The sequence below is a fragment of the Sphaeramia orbicularis genome, chromosome 24 (assembly GCF_902148855.1).
Source record: "Sphaeramia orbicularis chromosome 24, fSphaOr1.1, whole genome shotgun sequence".
Classification (NCBI taxonomy): domain Eukaryota; kingdom Metazoa; phylum Chordata; class Actinopteri; order Kurtiformes; family Apogonidae; genus Sphaeramia; species Sphaeramia orbicularis.
The window spans coordinates 35564715-35590199 of NC_043979.1; the positions used below are offsets into that span (position 1 = coordinate 35564715).

Genomic DNA, 25485 nt, shown 5'->3' on the forward strand with positions numbered 1-25485 from the left:
CGAGTTAAGAATTTTGGAATCACTCTGTGAATATACGGATTAGTGGGATTTGAAGGAGGACTTACAAAAAACTCCCCCTAAGCAGCCAACAATAACATGACAGGTTATGATCACATGCAAGGCAGAAGTTGTTTCATACACCCACAGTCACCAGTTCTATATATTTATATATCCAGGCAACAATAACTATGTTAGGCATAATCTGTTTTTTCATATTCGTTATCAATGTTCACTAGCCTCATGTTGTCTTTTTGGCCCCTCAGGCTCTCCATATAGAGACAAGATCACGATAGCCATTCTGCAGCTGCAGGAGGAAGGGAAGCTGCACATGATGAAAGAGAAGTGGTGGAGAGGGAACGGCTGTCCCGAGGAGGAGAGTAAAGAGGCCAGTGCTCTAGGGGTGCAGAACATTGGTGGGATCTTCATCGTGCTGGCTGCAGGACTGGTGCTGTCAGTGTTTGTGGCTGTTGGGGAGGTTCTTTACAAGTCCAAACAGAATGCCCAACTGGAAAAGGTACTACAGTTTGACTTTCTTTCCCTTGCATTTTAAAAAAGATTAAGATTCTTTATTTGTCTGTATATATTTATTTGATTTATTTATTTATTTGTTTATTTAGCAGGGATAGTACACATTAATGAACATTTCTGTAAATGTGCCAGTATTAGCAAAAAAAAGCTAGTTTTCAACTGTTGTCCCTGGGTAAGATGTAAAATACCAGCATTCATAAAATTAAAAACATTTTAAAAATTAAGGCTACACTCACATATTACATAGCATTACTTCACACACACATTACATCAGGGGTCTCAAACATGTGGTCCAGGGGCCAAATGTGGCCCGTAGGATGAATTTGCAAAGTGCAAAAATTCCACAGTCAAGGCTGTCGAACTCATTTTAGTTCAGGTTCCACATACAGACCAATATGATCTACAGTAAAATTTTATTTATTTTTTATTTAGCACTTTTTAAAGCAACATGTTACAAAGTGCTTCACATAAAGGAGAGAAAGATCAAATCAAATCAAATAAAAAATAACAGCATAATAACCTACAAGAAATAATGACCTCATATTTTCTTGGTTTGATGCGAAAAAAATATTACATTATGTCTATAAATAATGACAACTTCAAATTTTTGTCTTTGTTTTAGTGCAAAAAATAACATTGAATTATGAAAATATTTACATTTACAAATTATCCTGTAACAATAAAATGTGAATAACCTGAACAAATATGAACCTGAAATGTCTAAAGAAAATTAAGCACAATTTGAACAATTTTCTGCCTGTTACTAAGTGTTTAGTGTCTTTGTAGATGATAAGTAAATGATAAGTTGAGGCATAATATCGTTAAAGTCGCACTTATTTTTCTTAAGAAATTTCAGTTTTTTTCAGGTTATTCACATCTTTTTTGTTTTAATAGTTTATAAAAGTAAGTATTTTCATAATTCAGTAGGGTTTTTTGCACTAAAACAAAGACAAAAATTTGGAGTTGTCATTATTTGTAGGTTATTATGCTATTATTTTACTGGTCCGGCCCACTGGAGATCAAATTGGGCTGAATGTGGCCCCTGAAAGAAAATGAGTTTGAGATGCCTGCATTACATAGAATTAGTTCACATATAAAGTATACACATTTAACCTTTAGTATTAGTACAAACACACCTGGAGAGACATGGGCGCATGGGCAGGTGGTCGTGGAAAAAAAAGATTATCAAAAGTCATCAAAAAACAATTAAGTACTAACTCCTGTGTGTATCATGTGACTAAAACAGACAGAAAAGAAAACATGGAATGCCTAAAATCACTGTTTTTGCAGTACAAGGCCATAGATATTGATGTAAAAACTGAAGTGATTTTGGTTATTATCAAGAAAACCATGGAAAATGTCAAGATATCAGCTCTGAAATTAAACTCTTATGAGCTATTTTTTTGTTGTTATCATTCTATTTGTCCAAACAAATGTACCTTTAGTTGTACCAGGCATTAAAATGAACATGAAATTGAAGAAAACAAGGACGGTCTGATAATTTTTTCTGTGACTGTATCTGAAATTTGGAGAAAAAATTGTACTGATGATATATTTGCGACTCACAGCTTACTTAATGTAAGGACAACCTACAAGAGAATATGCAGCAGCGGCAACTTCATTAACATCAGATCAGTCATTTATAGTGTGTGTACTCCAGGATAGAGCGATAATAACATAAATTGTTTATAACACAGCCTGATCGCAATCGGCATATTTTATTGTTTCATTATTTTATTTACCTTTATTTAACCCATATGCACAGCCAAGTGAATGATGATCTGGCCAAGAGGTAGCAGTCAGATGCTAGACAATATACAGTGGTGGAAAAAATGATTATCAAAAGTCATCAAGAAACAATAGTTATGCAATCAAGTACTAACTCCTGTGTGTATCATGTGACTAAAACAGAAAAGAAAACATGGAATGCCTAAAAACCCTGTTTTTGTCAGTACAATGCCATAGATATTGATGTAACAACTGAAGTGATTTTAGTTATTATCAAGAAAACCATGGAAAATGGATAGATATCAGCTCTGAAATTAAACTCTTATGAGCTATTTTTGTTGTTATCATTATATTTGTCCAAACAAATGTACCTTTAGTTGTACCAGGCATTAAAATGAACAAGAAACTGAAGAAAACAAGGGGTGGTCTAATATATTTTTTCCGCAACTGTATGTACTGTAATTAACTTTTTTGTTGAAATGGGTAAGATTTATAGCAAAATATATTCTTTAGGAACCAGTAATAAAGCCAAGATAGGTGCTTCTATGAAACTGGGTTATTTTTGGTATCTGACTCTGTGCCAGCTTTTTTAGACCCGGTGATATAAGAGAGAGTTAGACATATTTCCCCCCAGGATTTACCTAATGATGACCCCCAGTTAAATGCAAAAAAAATTATACTCTTGCTCTGAGCCATCCCAAAATTAATGAATTTTTAATAAAATATTGGGGCTAAAAATAGGACCAAAATTGGGACATGAAAAGCTACCCAAGTGTCAGTGCATTTGATCTTGAAAACATGGCTTGAAAAAGTCTTATATAGCGCTATAAATAAAGACACTGTGTTCAATTTGTCAATCCTAGCGGTTTTTCTAATGCAGACATGTAGGTTTTTTATCAATTCGCAGTCTCATTCCAGTGCCATAACTACTGATGTAAGAACTGAAGTGATTTTGGGTATTATCAAGAAAACCATGGAAAATATCTAGATATCGGCTCCGAAATTAAACTCTTATGAGCTATTTTTGTTGTTATCATTATATTTGTCCAAACAAATGTACCTTTAGTTGTACCAGGCATTAAAATGAACAAGAAACTGAAGAAAACAACAGTGGTCTAATACTGTATGTTACCAAAATAGCATAAACATATACGACTGACTAACTAACAGACCATATTTACTCAACTGTCCGGTATATTTCGAACAGATAAATAGATTTTTCATTGTTTTTGTAATAGAAATGTGGCTGCGGATGAAATTTGAGTATTTTTATTATTATATTTATCCAAACAAATGTACCTTTAGTTGTACCAGACATTAAAATGAACAAGAAACTGAAGAAAACAACAGTGGTCTAATACTGTATGTTACCAAACTAGCATAAATATATATGACTGACTAACTAACAGATGACCATATTTACTCAACCATCCAGTATATTTCTAACTGATAAATAGATTTTTCATTGTTTTTGTAATAGAAATGTGGCTGTGGATGAAATTTGGGTATTTTTTATTATTATTATATCCAAACAAATGCACCTTTAGTTGTACCAGACATTAAAATGAACAAGAAATTGAAGAAAACAACAGTGGTCTAATACTGTATGTTACCAAAATAGTATAAATATATACGACTGACTAACAGAGGATCATATTGACTCAACCATCCAGTATATTTCTAACTGATAAATAGATTTTTCATTGTTTTTGTAATAGAAATGTGGCTGCGGATGAAATTTGAGTATTTTTATTATTATATTTATCCAAACAAATGCACCTTTAGTTGTACCAGGCATTAAAATGAACAAGAAATTGAAGAAAACAACAGTGGTCTAATACTGTATAATACTGTGTAAATAGCATAAACATATACGACTGACTAACTAACAGATGACCGTATTTACTCAACTATCCAGTATATTTCTAACTGATAAATAGGTTTTTCATTGTTTTTGTAATAGAAATGTGGCTGCGGATGAAATTTGAGTATTTTTATTATTATATTGATCCAAACAAATGTACCTTTAGTTGTACCAGGCATTAAAATGAACAAGAAACTGAAGAAAACAACAGTGGTCTAATACTGTATGTTACCACAATAGTATATATACGACTGACTAACAGAGGATCATATTGACTCAACTGTCCAGTATATTTCTAAGTGATGAATAGGTTTTTCATTGTTTTTGTAATAGAAATGTGGCTGCGGATGAAATTTGAGTATTTTTATTATTATATTTATCCAAACAAATGCACCTTTAGTTGTACCAGGCATTAAAATGAACAAGAAACTGAAGAAAACAACAGTGGTCTAATACTGTATGTTACCAAAATAGCATAAATATATACGACTGACTAACAGATGATCATATTGACTCAACTGTCCAGTGTATTTCTAAGTGATGAATAGGTTTTTCATTGTTTTTGTAATAGAAATGTGGCTGGGTATCAAATTTGAGTATTTTTATCATTATATTTATCCAAACAAATGTACCTTTAGTTGTACCAGACATTAAAATGAACAAGAAATTGAAGAAAATAAGGGGTGGTAATTATTAATTAATAATTTTTTCCGCGACTCTATATCAAGCACCCAGGGAGCAAATGGGGGAGTTAAGTGCTTTGCTCAAGGGCACATCAACCAATCCGGGGGAATCAAACCGGTGACCTTTCAGTCACAAGCCGACTCTCCAGCCTTCTAGGCCGCTGCTGCCCCCAAAATGTCAAAATGAATGCCTTTTGCGTATTTTCTCAATCTTTTTCACACTTACTTCATTAAATATCTATAATCTAAAGCACATCTATTTAAAAAATACTAGAGCACAATACGATGTCGACACGTTTAGTTTATTCATTAAACAGTATGAATTCTTTTTTTCGCAGGTGCATACGTTTAATCTCCTCTTTATTAAAAACAAAAACAAAACTGCACATATCCTGCTTTCTTTCTTCCCCTCTGGTTATATTTCTTTCTAGCAAGAGAGTGAATATATTTAAGACTGCTCTCTCTCTGCTCTATTTTGGTGCACATGATTCATCACACATTGTGCAGTTATGTATTTTAGTGCACTTTAACTCGGGCAATGATGTTTCCGGATAATTTCGAAAGTCCTTTTGATAGCGTATTTTTAATTATTTACATCTACAGAATTAGCACAGCGCGGTGGTGTGTTACTTTATTGCAATAGTAATTAGTTTCTGGCTTTTTTTTTTTTTTTTTTTTTTTTATGTAGGCAGCATATGTTTCAGAGCACATCTTAGCCATCATTAATCAAGAACTGCAAGACTGGGTCACAATATTGAGATAATTTGCAAATGCCACAATCTCTAGGCTGCCAAGGTGCTAGTAATTTACATGCTGACAACAAGTCTTTCTTCTGTTTTCTCTCCGCCAACCTCCTCCATCCTAACATCACCATCTTTTTTTTTTTTTTAACCCCCCTCATCTCCCTTTTCTTTCGCTGTCACTCTAATCCTGATCCCTCCTCATTGTTTTTTTTTTTCCCTTTCTTTTCCTCAAACTCCCTCCGTCCCCCTCTGCTTTTGTAATCACTGAGCGCTCCTCTCCTCTCCTCGACTACGCATACTATCTCATTCATACGCCAGACGAATATACTGTGTGTGTAAATGTAGAGAAGAAATAAAAAAAAAAAAAAATACCTGATGCATAGTCCACCTACAGATATCCATCTCACACACCTACACACATACACAAACAGGAAAATAATAGCTCCATACTTTGTTGCTCCCTCCCTTTTTTTTTTTTTTTTTTTTTTTTTTTTTTTATATCCTCTCTCCTCCTACACCCTGAATGTGAATTAGGTTTAGCATAATCAGAAAGTGCATGTATGGAAATTTGTCTTGGTAATGTTGGCACACAAGTACACTGACATTTTATAGGATTTCACACCACATCCATAATGCGGGGACAACAAACCCCCATATTACAGAAGTTACATAAGACGTGTCACTCAGTGTGTGTGGGGGGGGGTTATCTGTCTTTTAAATGGAGGTAGCAATATTTTTGGCTTTAATCAACTGAAGTGTGTATTTTGTCTTTTATTCTGTGCCCTTTTTTTTTTTTTTTTTTTTTTTTCCACTCAAAATTACAAGGGTTGGATGTTTCTCGCAGGATTTAGTTTTTGGCAGGATCCGAAAAGGTTTTGGAAAAACATTCAGACCTTTATGAGACACCGAAACTGGGACACATCAGACCTTTAAATCAAAGCGTGTTTATCCTTAAATACTGAGAAGAATTAAATGAATTTGGGCTGAGTTCATAAGGACGGTGCAATGAAATGAGTTGACACTGAATATCAACCGATCGAATGGTGATTCTGTAAATATTATGTATACATAGTGTATGTCTGCGCAAATGTGGCACATCTGTTACTGACTGAGAATGAGATTCACTTTATTCAGCCTCTAAAAGAAATGGAGTTTTTCCTATTGAGTCAAATAAAATTAAATAGACTAAAAATTAAAATGAAAACGATTAGTGGATTATTTGTTCAATCCATGCACAGTGATTCAATATTGCAGTAATGATATCGCTTGTAATAAATGGTTCACTGCCTGTGAGCTGTATCAGAAAATTTGAGCTGCTTTGCTGCACACTCCTGTGATACTACTCTTTCGTTTTTCTTTTTTTTTTATTATTATTATTATTGATTTATTCCGAATATGGAAATGGTACAAGCTTCCTGATTGCTACTAATTGATTTCTTTGCACAACATAATAAAAAATGAAAATTCAAGGAAGCAAAAAAATAATACACATAAAACAGAAAAAAAAAAAGAAAAAGAGTCATATTTGAAAAGGAGTGAGAAGAAGCATAGGTTATTAGCTCTCACCCCTTTGTTTAAACCAGCAATATGTACATAAATGTATATACCACAGGTGTCAAACATGCGGCCCGGGGGCCAAAACCGGCCCACCACAGGTTCCAATCTGGCCCGTGAGATGAATCTACAAAGTGCAAAATGCAAAAATTACCTGGAAGATATTAATAGTCAAGGGCATCAAACTCAAAAATAATAGCATAATAACCTAGAAATAATGACTCCAAATTGTCTTCTTGGTTTAATGTGAGAAAAATAATACGGCATTATGCCTGTAAATAATGGCAACACCAATTTATTGCAAAGAACATTAAATTCTGATATCCTTTAACAATAAAATGTCAATAACCTGAACAAATATGAACAACCTCAAATGTCTAAAGAAAAATAAGTGCAATTTTAACAATATTCTGCCTGTTTTGTGCCTTGGTAGATCTGATCTGTAATGTACATGGAGAAATCATAAGTTGAGGCGTAATATTGATAAAATTGTACTTGCTTTTCTTCAGAAATTTCAGTGTTTTTTCAGGTTAATCACATCTTTTTTTGTTTTGGATAGTGTGTTAAAATGAAACTAGTTTCATCATTTAATGTTGTTATTTTTGCACTATAAAATTTGGAGTTGTCATTATTTATATATTATTCTGTTATTATTTTACTGGTCCGGCCCACTGGAGATCAAATTGTGCTAAATGTGGCCCCTGAAAGAAAATGAGTTTGACACCCCTGGTATATACATATATACACATCCACATATACATTCATATACATATACACTACAAACAAAAGTTAAGGATATTTCTTTTTGGGGTTTTTTGGGGGGTTTTTTGTCATTTTTTGGTCATTTTTGCCATTTGTAAATAAAACTATGTCTGGTCATTAAAAACAAAATTGTTACAATTCAATTCACACACAAAAAGTAAAAAGCGCTGTGCAAGAACCCCAACTGAAAAAAATAAAGAAAAAAATTTAAAAATAAAAAAAAATAGCCCAGAATTTTAAAATATCCTTAACTTTTTGTTTGTAGTATATAGACATACACATACACTTACATATACGTACATACACATATATACATATACACACATACCCATGCACATACACTTACATATACATATATATACACACTTACATATACATACATACACATATATACATATACACACATACCCATGCACATACACTTACATATACATATATACATATACACCTACATAGACGTACCCATGCACATACACATACATATACATACATACATACACATATATACATATACACACATATACATACCCATGCACATACATGTACATACATACATACACATATATACATATACACACATACCCATGCACATACACTTACATATACATATATACATATACACTTACATAGACATACCCATGCACATACACATACATATACATACATACATACACATACATATACATACATACATACACATATATACGTACATATACACACATATACATACCCATGCACATACATATACATACATACATACACACACATATATACATATACACACATATACATACCCATGCACATACATGTACATATACATACATACACATATATACATACATACACACATATACATACCCATGCACATACACTTACATATACATATATACATATACACACATATACATACCCATGCACATACATGTACATATACATACATACACACATATACATACCCATGCACATACACTTACATATACATATATACATATACACACATATACATACCCATGCACATACACTTACATATACATATATACATATACACACATATACATACCCATGCACATACACTTACATATACATATATACATATACACACATATACATACCCATGCACATACACGTACATATACATACATACACATATATACATATACACACATATACATACCCATGCACATACACGTACATATACATACATACACATATATACATATATACACATATACATACCCATGCACATAGACTTACATATACATATACAAATACATATATGCACTGTTACATACATACACATATACATTCACATAGGCTTCTCTGCCTCTCATCCCTATGCCATATCAATGAGTAAATAACAAAAATCAGTAATGGTAATTATCAGTTGTAACTGCTAAACAAAATATCTTTACACATTTTCTTAAACTGGTTAATATTTGGACTTTGCTTGAGTTCCCCACTTTCTTTCTCCACACATATTCTACCAAACACGCCTTCAAATTTGGCGGCGTATTTTAACTGCACCAATTTTCCGGCCCTCCCTCTGACATGCCAGTGCTGCTGCTTCGCTGCATCGCTGCCAGCTCTGTAAGCATCCTCCACCACCACAGCATCCAGCTGTCGACTTCAGGGGGAAGATATGTATTCATCACTCCCCAATATCTATATGTAAACAAACCTGATGAGCTTATGTGTCAAACTAGATTTCGCTGTTGTAATAAAACAGTTCAGGCATGAGGTATGTAATGGCAATATGCAAATATTGGAATGTAAATATAAAGGTCTTATGCCTTTTATGTTCTAATAGGTACACTGCTGACATAGGTATACAGCAAACATTGAACAGGTAATGCCTAATAAAAAGAAAAAACAATGTAATTACAACCAAGTTAATACCATTTAATCAGAGGGTTGCTAATAGCTTGCTGAGGCTTCTTCTGTTTTTTCCAAACAGTATAAATGCATGTATCCAGAGCTTTATCTAATTAATTAAACCTGACTAAAAGGTGTTTGAAAATAAACTGGGTTTTTTTCATTCTTTTATTCTTTTCTTGTTGTGTTTATCATGCATATTTGTATTTGTATGGAGGGCTGGGTATTTTTTTTAAATATTAGATACTAGGATGGCGACTGGCATAATACTTCTACATTTTACAAACAAAAATAGTTATACTTTTAAGCTCCTTAGATGTTTGATCCTTGGCAGTCTAATATCATAAACATATAAAACTACACTGTTGCCCATAAAGTTGGAATAAAATGGTGTTACCTCATGAGACAATCGTGACAAGATGATTTATTCTTGATAGATATACACTGTAAAAAAAAATCCTGTTGTTTTTACAGAAAAAAACTGGCAGCTGTGGTTTCCAGAAAAATACTGTAAAAAACACATCCAACTGTAAACATATTTACAGAGTAACATGTAGATGTAACATTTTAAACATGGAGATTTAACACTGGATTTAAATGGTAAATGGACTGCACTTATTCAGTGCATTTTATACACCTTCATGGTGTCCAAAGCCACCAGGCCAATTTAGGGTTCGGTGTCCTCCATGGACATATGGACAGTCGGAGCCAGGATTTGAACCACCAACCCTTTGGTTACTGGATGAGCCGCTCTACCAACCCATTCATTTACAAATTTAAAATGTTAAATTGTTAAATGTTTACTTTTTTATAAAAAAAAAAAAAAAAAGGAAAAAAAAAAAGCAAATAGGCCCTTATTTCAACATTTTGGTCTTTACAATTTAAACAGCATCATATTCTTTTTCAATGTACAGTTTTATTTTCTAAAAACAATAAAAATACATCATTTCTACATACAGATCTGGTTTTGTTCACATACTCTTCCTGTAAAAACTACAGCTATATTTGATTCAATCATTAACACAAAAATCTTTTCAAATAAACAACTTTGCTTTGTATTGTCACTGACAGTTTTTTTATGTTGCAGTTTTACAACTTTTTGGTGTTAATTCTACAGTCATTTTTACAGTGTAGTGTTACTGCAACTTTGTGTATGTATGTAATCATTACCTCAGGTCAAAGAAGGTGATTACTGATGTGTATAAATAGGAATAAGATAAGGAATATGTCTGATTTTTTTTTTTTTTTTTTGTGACACTTTTTTTTTTTTATTTCACAACAACAACAACAACAACAAAAGCACTTGAACACAACACACTTGTAATTTCTAATTCACAAGTGGAAAGGATCATCTTCCCAATAGCATGTGAAGGCAATATAAGTCTCACAACTAGTGGGAACAAAACGTGAAAACATCTAAGGGGTTTGAATACTTTTTATACAGTGTACAATAAATACAATACAGTCTATTACATAGATTGCACAGAGCCCTTTGAAATATATTATGAATAAATACATTAATATATAACAAATGTGAATCATTCAAATGGAAAATGTGTGTTTAGTAGGTTCACTGTTGGATTCAACCCTGTTTCAACTCTGTAATAGTGCTCAGTTATTTTTAGTCATCAGTCATGCTATTTATGCTAAAACACAAGACACACTTTAGGATGTGCAACAGGATTATACACATGAGAATTCAACACTTAAAGATGTAACTTTTACCAAAAAAAGAAATAGTTTTGCAATGATTTTTAACTTAACTATCTATCTCCTAAGTCACAGGGCTAGGCTCCAGTGACCTCCACGACCCTAGTGAGGATAATTCTTCCAACTTTATGGCCAACAGTGTATTTGTCTGTTGCTTATTTTTCAGTAGCCTGGGATTTTTCAATTCAGGGCAGTTTCACAATATTAATGCTAAACCTATTCACCATCAGTTGTTATTTAACAGAATCCTTAATAAAATAAATAAATACATTTTTTTTAAAAACAGCTGGATGCACTGATGATGGTGAAATTTAGTATCAAATGAAGATTTTTTTTCAATACATGGTAGTATAGAACAAGGGAGTAGGTTTGATTTTGACATTGGTGGGGATACAAAAGTGCTGCAAGGCAGTACTCCTGAAAGTTTTTTTTGCATTTGCAATCATAATTTGGCGTCATTTAGAGCTGATCAAACAAGCAAACAATCATAGTCAGAAAAAAAATTCAGTAATTGACATGTTTAGAACAAGGTTCTAATAGTTTTGGATTTTTCATTATAGTTTAGTTTTATTTAGTTTTGACTTTTTTTTCTCTAATTCAGTTAGTTTTATTTAGTTTTTAGAGCAGGTTTGATAGTTTTTATTGGTTTTCGTTTTTTTCTAAATGCTTCGTTTAAGTTTAGTTTTAGTTTTTTTTATATCTTTTCTCTTCTTCTGTGTCTTATTCACATAAATCCCAGACAGGACTCTGCTGCTTTCTCCCAACTTTAGTCTCCATGTTTCCAGGTAGAGTGGGGACCAGAAGACGACTGGAAACCACAAGTGAACACATGTGACGGACCGTCAAGTGTCAAATGGTGACAGCAGAGAAAATTGCTAGAGCGAAATAAATTGATTTCGTATCAATCCAACATTGACAAAGACGAAAGTGAAGGGAATTTTATCCATAATTTTTATCTGTTTTAGTTAGTTTTGTAAACACACAATACAGTTTCAGTTAGTTATCGTTTTTTTTCTTTTAATTATAGTTTTTATTTATTTCAGTTAACAAAAATGTTTTTTCAATTCTAGTTTTCGTCATTTCGTTAGTTTTCATTAACGATAATAACCTTGGTTTAGAATGCATATCTGAACTAGAAGCACTCGGAGAGCGCAGACCTCTGCCAAGGCTGATCAATGGCCCCCCCCGTGGGCCCCCCCACCCCCGATCACCACCAAAATTTAATCATTTCTTCCTTATCCCATTTCCAACAAACCCTGAAAATTTCATCCAAATCTGTCCATAACTTTTTGAGTTATGTTGCACACTAACGGACAGACAAACAAACAAACAGACAGACAGACAAACAAACAAACAAACCCTGGCAAAAACATAACCTCCTTGGCGGAGGTAATGAAACAGACACATGTACAAATGACACCACTGATATTAAAATCTGTCTAGCTGACGTGACCCAAGCAGAACAAATGCCAAATATATTGACAACATACGCTAGGTGCAGTTGTCCAACTAGCAGGTTCCTTTTACAAGTAGATGGAGTGACACCGGGGACGGCCAATCACATGTACGTTAGCAAAACCGCAGAGCCAATCAAAGTGATATATAGGTTAGAGGCGGGACTTCTAGCAGAGACTGACGATTCTCCCTTTGTGTGCCGTAATCATTGACTAAACACTGCGGACAGTGGTTGTATTGATAGTGACTACACAGTAGTGGCTGGATACTGGTAGGGATGTGTCCCTAGCATCCCTATCCAATTCTACGCCCCTGGTATATAAGCAATTTGGTCAGTGCTGTAAAAATACTCAAATTTGATACCTAGCCACATTTCTATTACAAAAACAATGAAAAAACAGTTTATCAGTTAGTAATATACTGAACATTTGAGTCAATATGATCATCTGTTAGTCAGTCATATATATTTATGCTATTCTGGTAACATACAGTATTAGACCACCCTTGTTTTCTTCAGTTTCTTGTTCATTTTAATGCCTGGTACAACTAAAGGTACATTTGTTTGGACAAATATAATGATAAAAACAAAAATAGCTCATAAGAGTTTAATTTCAGAGCTGATATCTAGACATTTTCCAAGTTTTCTTAATAATACCCAAAATCACTTCAGTTCTTACATCAATAGTTATGGCAATGGAATGAGACTGCCAATTCATAAAAAAACCTACATGTCTGCATTAGAAAAACCACTAGGATCAACAAATTGAACACAGTGTCTTTATTTATAGCGCTATATAAGACTTTTTCAAGCCATGTTTTCAAGATCAAATGCACTGACACTTGGGTAGCTTTTCCTGTCCCAATTTTGGTCCTATTTTTGGCCCCAATATTTTATTAAAAATTCATTAATTTTGGGATGGCTCAGAGCAAGAGTATAACTTTTTTTTTTGCGTTTAACTGAGGTCATCATTAGGTACACCCTGGAGGGAAATATGTCTAACTTTCTCTTCTTAATAACCAAAATCACTTCAGTTCTTACATCAATATTTATGGCAGGGGTGTCAAACTCTTTTTGGTTCAGGGGCCATATTTAGCCCAATTTGATCTGAAGTGGGCCAGACCAGTAAAATAAAGACTTCATAACAAACAAGCAAACAAGATGTCAATAACCTGATAAAACTGAAATTTCATTTGAAAAATTAGTGCAATTTTAACAATATTATGCCTCGACTTGTTATTTATACATGTACATTACACACAATGTTACATAAAGATTTGGTAACAGGCAGAATATTGGTAAAATTTTGGAGTTTGGAACTAAAATTTGAACAATTTCTACAATATTCCATCTCTTATTATTAACACAACTACAGATCACAGCAGATCCATAAATGCACATAACATTTAGTAACAGGCAGAATATTGTTCAAATTGCACATTTCAGGTTGTTCATCTTTGTTTTTATTTATGTATTTATTTGCATTTTATTGTGAAAGAGTAGTTTTGTCAGTGTAAATATGTTCACAGTGTAATGTTTTGTTTTTTTTTTCACTTAAATTTTTTCCACATAATTTTTCAGAAGAAAACTTGAAGTTGTCATTATTTATGGGTTATTGTGTTGTTATTTTTACTTGATATCACATTGGTCTGTATGTGGAACCTGAACCAAAAGGATTTGGACAACCTTGAGTGTTCAGGTTAATTTTTGCACTTTCATCCCGTGGGCCGGAATGGAACCTTTGGCGGGCCAGATTTGGCCCCCGGGCCGCACGTTTGACACCTGTGATTTATGGCATTGTACTGCCAAAAACAGTGCTTTTAGGCATTCCATGTTTTCTTTTCTGTCTGTTTTAGTCACATGATACACCCAGTAGTTAGTACTTGATTGCATAACCGTTGTTTTTGATAACTTTTGATGGTCTAATAATTTTTTCCGTGACTGTACATACAGCATAAAGGACAAAATGAACCTGCTTTAGTGTCTGACCTCATTAATTTTCTTATCGCCTAAATGTCCTGAATGCCTTCAAGGAGGAGTTGACGCTGCTGTAGGAGAATTTTAATATCCACGACTGAAGCATTCAGCCTGCATATGGGTGTAGTGTTTGGTCATCACTTTTAGTATTATGTAATAGCTTCATTCAGCGTTGCAGAGCCGTGTAGGTTTTAGCATTATGGCAAACAGCGTGGTGCCAGCTTTAACTTCTCCCTCTTTTCCTGCTCCCATCTGCAGCGATCATTCTGCAGTGCCATGATGGACGAGTTGCGGGTGTCTCTGAAGTGCCAACGGCGTCTCAAACAGAAGCCTCAGCCGCCCGTCATCGTCAAGACAGAGGAGGTCATTAACATGCACACATTCAACGACAGGAGACTCCCAGGAAAGGAAACCATGGCGTGAGCGCTGAACATTCCCCACCCTCAGTATAAAAAAAAAAAAAAAAAAGAAAACAAAACAAAAAAAAAAACATGGAGGGGAGATGGGGTCAAAATAATGCTGACTTCACCACTGACTGAGGTTAGCAGTTGAAACAGGATTCCTTTTGAACCCACTTGCTTATGTAGACAGATGTTTCCTGTGGAAATATAGATACTTGAGCAGTGTCACCTCACTGTGACGTCCACTATTTTGAAGGGAGCCGGAAGGGAAGGACATTAATGTTTGGGGTTGATAAAGTATGTAAAGGATCCAAGAGGATTTGGGACAAAACATAAGTCCGGTCCGCACTAGAAGTGGGCCCTACATGCATACAAACATAAACATAACACATGTATGCGCACACAGACACACACATACACTCATCTGACACACCTGACACCTGTGCAGAAGGGAAAACTCTATTGTGACAGTAACACCAGATGTAGATTTTCTGTTGATGTCAAAGCCCTTTTGTCTTACCTCCATGTGTGTGACCCCATTGGTCCCTCCCTTCAGTGGCTTGAGTTTCTTAAAAATGATTTGAAACACTAATCTTACAACAACAAAAGGGAACGGTAGTCAGTGCCAAATGGTTAACTATGAACTGATGTATAAAAGTGATATTTAGTTTGGAATCATCTATGCTGACCTTGTCGAATATTCATTGTTTTCTTCTGTAATGCCTTTCTCGTGCCAAAGTTCTGCCATCGTGAAGAACTTTCCAACATGCCTATTATGTTCCAAGCCTCTACAAGCAAATGTGTACTGTCAACGCTCTCAACCACGTCCGTCTTCACATGCAGTCTGCAGTTTTCACTCTGTATCAGTTGTTGTTTAAATGCAGGATTTCTACAAAAATGTTTGTTTTTGTACAAGAACAAGAAGTTTTGTAGTACTTTGTATCATGGTAGCCCCTCCTGTGGACAAAATATGTAGCAGATACCAACTCAGCCCTCAAACTCTGGTGTCTTATAGGGCTCCGACTCTGCTGTGTAGGGTTCATCTCTCTCATCATTCAGAGATCCAGTCTTTTGTCTGTCAAGTCTTGTGGTGCCAGCTGTAGTTTTTTTTTTTTTTTTTTTTTTTTATACATCAGGGGACAATGTAGTGAATTCATGCTTAAGTGTGGGGAAGGCAAATGGAACTGTAAACTGCATCTGGAATTTCTAAAATGAGATAGAAAGCAGGAAAGAGAGTGACTCATTCTAGAAATCAAATACGGTGCCTCTGTCAGCAACATCCTACTGTTGTCAACTAACAAAAGCAATGAGTCAAATCTGTGAAAGACATAGTAAAACATGACACCCGCAAGTACTTTTGTAATAATACACTACTTGTTTGTACCAGCAGTAAGTCCTTTATAAAGTACCAAAAATCTGACACTAACCCAGTGGTTCCCAACCTTTTTTGGCTCATGACCCCATTTTAACCTCACAAGTTTCTGGCAACCCCAGACATTCATAACGGAGACATTTTTTTTTTTGCTAAAATTAATTTGTTTTTGATCATGTAATAGTTTGCTATAATATGTTGCAAATAAATGTTGATTTTACACGACATTTAGGCTATAAAATGTAAATTTTTATTAGTAAGTTTTAATTTTTAAAAATTTTTTATCAATTACTAGAAATTTCAGGCGATCCCGTTTGAATTCCAGGCGATCCTACGTGGGGTACCAACCCTAAGGTTAAAAAACACTGTATTAACTGCTCCCAATCCCCTTTTTAAATTGTGTGGTACAGTCTGTTCTTTCTCAAACTGATATAATCTTGCACCGAAAACATCTGAAACCAGTGTTCAAAGAGTTAAACTGAAATATGGAGGAAAGAGGGTCTTATTTAGAGGCTCACCAGCAGCACCAAAGTTTGCATGGTAATAATGTTGATCCTTTTACAGTGAAACCTTGCCACTTTAGTAAGGTTTTTTTAATTTATTTATTTTTTATTAATTACTAGAAATTTCAGGCAACCCCATTTGAATTCCAGGTGACCCCACTTGGTGCCCCGACCCAAGGTTGAAAAATACTGTATTAACTGCTCCCAATCCCCTTTTTAAATTGTGTGATACAGTCCATTCTTTCTCAAACTGATATAATCTTGCACCGAAAACTTCTGAAACCAGTGTTCAAGGGGTTAAACTGAAATATGGAGGAAAGAGGGTCTTATTTAGAGGCTCACCAGCAGCACCAAAGTTTGCATTGTAATAACATCAATCCTTTTCCAGTGAAACCTTGCCACTTTAGTAAGTTTTTTTTTTTTTTTTTTTTTTTTAATTAATTACTAGAAATTTCAGGCGATCCCATTTGAATTCCAGGCAATTCTACGTAGGGTCCTGACCCTAAGGTTAAAAAATACTGTATTAACTGCTCCAAATCCCCTTTTTAAGTTGTGTGGTACATTATTTTCTTTCTCAAACTGATATAATCTTGCACCATAAACATCTGAAACCAGTGTTCAAGGAGTTAAACTGAAACATGGAGGAAAGAGGGTCTTATTTAGAGGCTCACCTGGGGTGTAGATCCACCAGCAGCACCAAAGTTTGCATTGTAATAACGTCGATCCTTTTACAGTGAAACCTTGCCACTTTAGTAAGTTGTTTTTTTTGTTTTTTTGTTTTTTTATTAATTACTAGAAATTTCAGGCGATCCCATTTGAATTCCAGGCGATTCTACTTGGAGTCCTGACCCTAAGGTTAAAAAACACTGTATTAACTGCTCCCAATCCCCTTTTTAAGTTGTGTGGTACAGTCTGTTCTTTCTCAAACTGAAAATCTTGCACCACAAACATCTGAAACCAGTGTTCAAGGGGTTAAACTGAAATATAGAGGAAAGAGGGTCTTATTTAGAGGCTCACCAGCAGCACCAAAGTTTGCACTGTAATAACGTCGATCCTTTTACAGTGAAACCTTGCCACTTTAATAAGTTTTTTTTTTTTGTTTTGTCTTTTTTTTTCTTCAATTACTAGAAATTTCAGGCGACCCCATTTGAATCCCACTTGGTGTCCCGACCCCAAGGTTGAAAAACACTGCACTAACCCATAAAGACCCAAACATCCACTGGCAATCAAAATCATCTACTGATATAACATGTTTAATAAGTGCTGATCCACTAATCCTATCAACAAGTGTAAATAATTGTTGTAAAATACTGTCAGATATGACCCATTTGGATGTTTAGAGGCTCCTTAGTTACCGTGGAAACACCGTCATCTTCTTCAACATTGATTCAACAGTAAAACCTACGGAGTCGGATCAAAGACAGTAGATGGACGCACTGGTTTGATGATATATTTGCTGAAAAAGTCACTGTTTCTTCTGTTTTCTCTGTTTCTGATATAATAATCTCAACTTTAATCAGAGCTTTAATGAAAATTTATCTGATGAGTAAATTAATTTGAGGAAAATTCACTGAAAAAATGCAAAATGCAGAGGATAGTATTATAATAAATGGTGATAAATTACTTTTTTAAAAAAAGGTGAAATCTAGAAAAAAAAATTAAAAGTAGCACTTGGTCTTTATGGGCTAAAGTAACTATGTGTTAAAATCAGCAAAAATAATTCAGTGAAGTATAGAAAATCGGACGAAAACTTGAAGTCGCAGGTTTGAAGGGTATTAAACCTGTGGGAATAAATGTAGTTTTTCAAATGGCTTGTGTCTGTTCTGTCAGAATTAATAAAAATAACAATTAGCAGCTCTGAAGCAATGATATTACCTTGTAATGTAATATCTCACCTTTACTTATTTGTCGGTTGTTGCTCCAGTGTTGTTGTTGTTGTTGTGCGTTGACTTGAGCGATGCGAGGCCATGTTGTTGAATGATTGCCCGTGGGTAAAGAACCTGATGTATCCGCTAATTGTTTCCTGATGTATATTTTTTTCTCACCAAGTGACACAAACACATCTGGCATCACAACACTATTTGTCTTTTAACTCTGTTTAATGTTGTAAAATGACAAGCATACTTGGTAGGTTACTTTATCACTGCCCCTGTCTTACTACTCTACCTTGTTCCTGTTATTCCAAGAGATTTTACAAGACGAAGAAAAAAAAAAAAAAAACCCACACACAAGGTAAATAATTTTAATGATGTGTGAGTGGATATTTAATGGGAAATTGAAAACAGACATATACACCTAGCATAAACCTGACAGGGAAGACATCATTCTGAAACTCGTCTGTGTTCTACCAGTGTTGCTTGTCATTTTCCACGCAGCTCAAACTAGTGGTGCAAGCTGAAGTGATTGAATACCTGGAAAACATTTATTAGGAACTCCAGAGGCTTGGCTCCGGGTTGAAAACAAATATGAGCTCATGGAACTTAACATTGATGCAAGGTTTTACAAATAATGTCATTAAAAATGTCATAATTGTATTTTTTTGCCGTATATCATTGATTTTTTTCATATTCGTATGAGCGTGTCGGAGTTCATTCCATAAAAAAGAAACTGTATATAATTTTTTTTTTATCCTTTATTTTTAACAGATTTTACATTTTTTAACAAACAGACAGTAAAACAAAGAAGTAAAGACATATGAAACAAGAGACATCAACAAGCACAGACAGGGCAGTATGAAAAATTAAAGTACAACAATAACAAGAAAAGCACTCGGAGAACACAGACCTCTGCCAAGAGAGATCTACCCCCCCCTTCATTTTGTTCATTTTTCTTCATTTTGTTTTTATATTTTCATCATTTTTCTTCATTTTGTTCACTATTTTCTTCATTTTGTTTTCAGATTTTCTTCATTTTTGTTCATTTTGTTCATTGTTTTCTTCATTTTGTTTTATATTCATTTTTGTTCATTTTGTCCAATATTTTGTTCATTTTTGGTCATTTTGTTTTTATATTTTCTTCATTTTCTTCATTGTTTTCTTAATTTTTCTTCATTGTGTTTTTAAATTCATTTTTCTTAATTTTGTTCAATATTTGTATTTTCTTCATTTTTGTGCCTTTTGTTCATTATTTCCTTCATTTGTGTTCATTTCATTTTTAGATTTTCTTTATTTTTGTGCATTTTGTTCATTATTTTCTTCATTTGTGTCCATTAAATTTTTGTATTTTTGTCATTTTTGTGCATTTTGTTCATTTTATTTATTTGTGTTCTTTTAATTTCTGTATTTTCTTCATTTTTGTGCATTTTGTTCATTATTTCCTTCATTTGTCTTCATTTTTGTATTTTCTTCATTTTTGTGCATTTTGTTCATTATTTCCATCATTTGTGTTTATTTCATTTTTATATTTTCTGTATTTTTGTGCATTTTGTTCATTATTTTCTTCATTTGTGTTCATTTCATTTTTATGTTTTCTTCATTTTTGTGCATTTTGTTCATTATTTCCTTCATTTGTGTTCATTTCATTTTTATATTTTCTTCATTTTTGTGCATTTTGTTCATTATTTTCTTCGTTTGTGTTCATTTCATTTTTATGTTTTCTTCATTTTTGTGCATTTTGTTCATTATTTCCTTCATTTGTGTTCATTTAATTTCTGTATTTTCTTCATTTTTGTGCATTTTTTCATTATTGTCTTTATTTGTGTTCATTTAACTTTTGTATTTTCATCATTTTTGTGCATTTTGTTCATTATTTTCCTTCATTTGTGTTCATTCTGATAATGTGAGTCCACTCCTCCTTCTGACTGGACCAACCCCCCCCACCCCCCCATCACCACCAAAATGTAATCATTTCTTCCTTGTACCAGTATCAACATTTCCGGAGAATTTCATGAAAATCTGTCCTTAACTTTTTGACTTATCCTGCTTACAAACAAACACGCACGCACACAAAAATGTGGGTCAGTGAGTCACAATGTTATCCCATCATAATAAGAGGGTTGAGTTAGTTTGGGTATTGTTGTTTCAGTCCATGTCAGATCATTCAAATATATCCTCATGTTGCATCAGATCATGTCCCGTAAACTTGCTGACATAATTACATTCATCATTTTCTTAAACATTTGTGCACAATTTCTGGAATGCATATTTACACGTTGATAGTAAAACACACAGATGTTGAGATATATGTGTATTTCTCATGAGAAAAACAAGGTGCTGTGCTATTGGGGCGTCACATCTTCTGGGATAGATGTCCATTTTAGCCAATAATTAGTAAATTTGTCCAAGTTATGGTTCAAGGAGAAAGTTAGTTTGGTAACACTTTATTTGAAGGTCTAGTTTATAATGCATTAAGCGCACATTCATAAGACATTATAATATATTTGTAATGCAATATAAAAGTCATTACAACAGTTGATGATCATGTACAAAAACTTATATCACAGGTGTCAAACATGCGGCCTGGGGGCAAAATCCGGCCCGTCAAAGGGTCCAGTCCGGCTCCTGGGATGAATTTGTGAAATGCAAAAATTACACTGAAGATATTAAAAATCAAGGATGTTCGAATCATTTTAGGTCAATTTAATCTAAAGTGGGTCAGAACCAGTAAAATACTAGCATAATAAACTATAAATCATGAAAATTGTCGTCTTTGTTTTAGTGTAAAAAAGTTAAATTACACAAAAATGTATAATAACCTGAACAAATATGAACAACCAGAAATGTCTTAATAGAAGTATGTGGAATTTTAAAAATATTCTGCCTGTTACTAAATGTTTTATGTATTTGTAGATCCACTGTGATCTGTAAGTTGTGATACACATGTATAAATGATCAACTAAGGTGTAATATATTTTAAAATTGCACTTATTTTTCTTAAAAATTTTCAGGTTTCATGTAATGTTCGAGTATGGTTCATAGATTTTTCATGACATTTTCATTATGGAATTTTACGTTTTTCACTCAAAAATATTGGAAAAAACTTTGGAGTTGACATTATTTATTAGTTCTTATCTTATTATTTATATTATTTTACTGGTCTGGCCCACTTTAGATCATATTAGGCTGAATGTGGCCCCTGAACTAACATGAGTTTGACACCCCTGACTTAGACCAAGGTTAATAAAGTATTATAAGTGCAGGCATAATGTATTATAATTTCAGCTTTCATAATGTTTTATACATCCATACCAAAGTGACAACAGTGTTTAAAGGAAGAATCTCAGGTCCTGGGTTATAATACACATTCTAACCATCATAACTGTAGCCACTTATAAAGACACATAGAACTGCTCTGACATGTAGTTTCTGAAACTGAATAATTTAATGTTATTTTTTGCACTGAAACAAAGACAAAAATTTGGAGTTGTTAATTCAAGATTTTTTGCTTAATTGAAGATTTTTTGCTAAATTTAAGATTTTTTGTGGCTTAATTCAAGATTTTTTAACTTAATTGAAGATTTTTTTTTTTTTTTTACTTAATTGAAGATTTTTTTTTGCTAAATTTGAGATTTTTTTTTGTTTAATTCAAGATTTTTTTTTTGCTTAATTTAAGATTTTTTTTGCTAAATTCAAGATTTTTTTTTTAACTTAATTGAAGATTTTTTTTGTGTTTAATTCAACATTTTTTCCTTAATTCAAGCTTTTTTTTTTTTTTTTTTTTTTGCTGAATTCAAGATTTTTTGCTAAATTCAGTTCAAAATGTGGAATTTTTGCACTTTGTAAATTCATCCCAGGGGCCGGATTGGAACCTTTGGCCCCTGGACCGCATGTTTGACACCCCTGGACTATTATTTTACTTTAGATCACACTGGGCTAAAACCAGTTCAACACCCTTGACTGTTAATATCTTTCGTGTAGTTTTTGCACTCCATAAAATCATGCTGCGGGCCGGATTGGAACCTTTGGAGGGCTGGTTTTGGCCCACGGGCCACATGTTTGACACCTGTGCTGTATATAATAAAGAAAATGCAGACATACCTCATCAAGCATAATGATAAGCATGATGTCCTGCTGCTTTCTAAAATATCAGGCTTTTCTAATTAATTAAATGGCCGTAGACCTGATTTGTATCTAAATGAATACATTAGGTAATTGCTAAATTGTTAATCAAATCTTCATTGTAAGCATGTTTGGTTTTCTGAGCGGCTCATTGACTGTTTGGTCTCATCCTCTGGCTCAGAGCCAGGCTGTGTACCACTTTCTCTGACCTCAGGGTTTGTAAAATATCCCACTGAGATCACAAAAATCCAGATGAGTGCAAGTATATGGAATTCACAGTGATGCACGGGAGACTGCACAGCCTGACAAAAAGGCCCCAAGATTGCTCTACGCCTTCTGACTCTCTGATTTTTCATTGTTTATTGTTATTTCCCTCCCACAGGCGGCGGGCGGTCAGACAGCTCTGCGTTTTCTGACAAGGTTTTCTCGGAGTAATGATGAAAACTGTTTCTGCAGCCCGAGCTCTGCCACCACAACACAAATGGCCACCCCGTCTGCCCTCCAGATTGACAGGGAAGGTCAGAGCATGCGTCAGCGCTCTCAGCAGGGACCGTTTAGTCTGTCACACTTATTTCCATCATATTAAGTCCTCTTCCTCCTTTACCTAAGTGCTCATTGGAAAGGTATCCTTGGATAACATCTTGTTCATTAGGCAATTAATGGCTGAGATTGTGTTGTGGACTGAAAATTGCTTTCTGAATGTGACTTTGGTGTGTCATACAGATATTATAGGCTAATAGCACCTGCCAAGGAAGGTTTTGTGAAGGAGGAAATACATTCCACTGTTCATTTCCCTGGGATTTTAATAATTCAAGATCCCGGATTAGGAGCCATGTAAATCCACTTTGAATTTTTCTTTGAACAAGCAGTACTACGTGTACTCCAGAGTCATTATATAAAGCAGCAGTGAGAGATATCATGGCACAGACATTTTTTCACGCTTAACAAAACTGTGGTATTTATCTGCTTTTTTTCTCTGAAGGAAATTTCCGGGCAACTTTGTGAGAAATCATTATTTATATACTTTATTAGCCCACCCCCTTAAGGGCAGGCAAGGGGTATTTTTTTTTTGGTTCAGTTTGTGTGTTTGTTTTTCTCTAGCAGCAAAACTATTGGTTGAATTGATACCAAATTTGGTTTATAGATTGCCAGTGACCCAGAATAGATGTCATTACATTTTGGGAAAAGAGGTCAAAGTTTCAATTCTTTATGAATTTTTTTAAATCTTTTTTTTTTTTCCTAATTTATTTATAATGGGCGAAATTTCACGTGTCTGTAGCAGCAAAACTGTTGATTGAATTCATACCAAATTGGGTTTATAGATTGCCAGTGCCCCAGAATAGATCTCATTACATTTTGGGAACAGTAGGTCAAAGTTGAAATTTTTTAAAAATTTTTAAAATATTTTTTTTCCCCATTTACTTACAGTACCACAGTGCTTCAGTTTCAGACTCACAGTTTGTCATGTCTTTTATGGATTAGGATTGTCTCTCTCAACTCACCATGTAATTTTTATTAGTATGTTTTTTTGGGGGGGCGGGGGGGCAGGCAGCATGACACGGTGGTGCAGTGGGTAGCATTCTCACAGCAAGAAGGTCCTGGGTTCCATTCCAGCACCAGTCGATGGGGGGTGGAACCTTTCTGTGTGGAGTTTGCATGTTCTCTCCATGTCTGCGTGGGTTCTCCCTGGGTACTCCAGCTTCCTTCCTCCATCCAAACACATGCACTGATACGTTAATCGGTTCATCTAAATTGCCCATAGGTGTGAATGTGAGAGTGATTGTCAGTCTCTATATGTGTGTCTCTATATATGAACTGCCGTCTTGTCCAGGATGTACCCCGCCTTCACCCATAAGTAGCTCCAAGTGACCCTAGTGAGGATAAAGCGGGTTCAGAACATGAATGAATGTTTTTTTTTTTTCCTATCAATTACTAGAAATTTCAGGCAACCCCACGTGGGGTTCTGACTCCAAGGCTGAAAAACACTGGCATAAATGATCAAAAAAGATACACTGAACAAAAATATAAACGCACCACTTTTGTTTTTGCTCCCATTTTTCATGAGCTGAACTCAAAGATCTAAAACTTTTTCTGTGTACACACAAGGTTTATTTCTCTCAAATATTGTTCACAAATCTGTCTAAATTTGTGTTAGTGAACACTTCTTCTTTGCTGAGATAATCCATCCACCTCACAGGTGTGGCATATCAAGATGCTGATTAGACAGCAGGATTATTGCACAGGTGTGACTTAGGCTGGCCACAATAAAAGGCCACTCTAAAATGTGCAGTTTTATCACACAGCACAATACCACAGATGTCGCAAGTTTTGAGGGAATA

At 34.2% G+C, this 25485-nt stretch overlaps 1 protein-coding gene across 1 annotated transcript in view; it reads left to right on the forward strand.

The window, feature by feature from the left end:
* The window catches only part of LOC115415221 (glutamate receptor ionotropic, kainate 2-like), a 114558-nt gene extending 94874 nt beyond the window's left edge, over nt 1–19684 (forward strand). Inside the window, exons 15-17 of the mRNA XM_030128728.1 lie at nt 264–514; nt 15133–16708; nt 18842–19684. Of these exons, the coding sequence (XP_029984588.1) occupies nt 264–514; nt 15133–15297 (416 nt within the window). The 3' untranslated portion in view covers nt 15298–16708; nt 18842–19684. The remainder of the gene's footprint in view (nt 1–263; nt 515–15132; nt 16709–18841) is intronic.
* Nucleotides 19685–25485: the final 5801 nt, after the last annotated feature.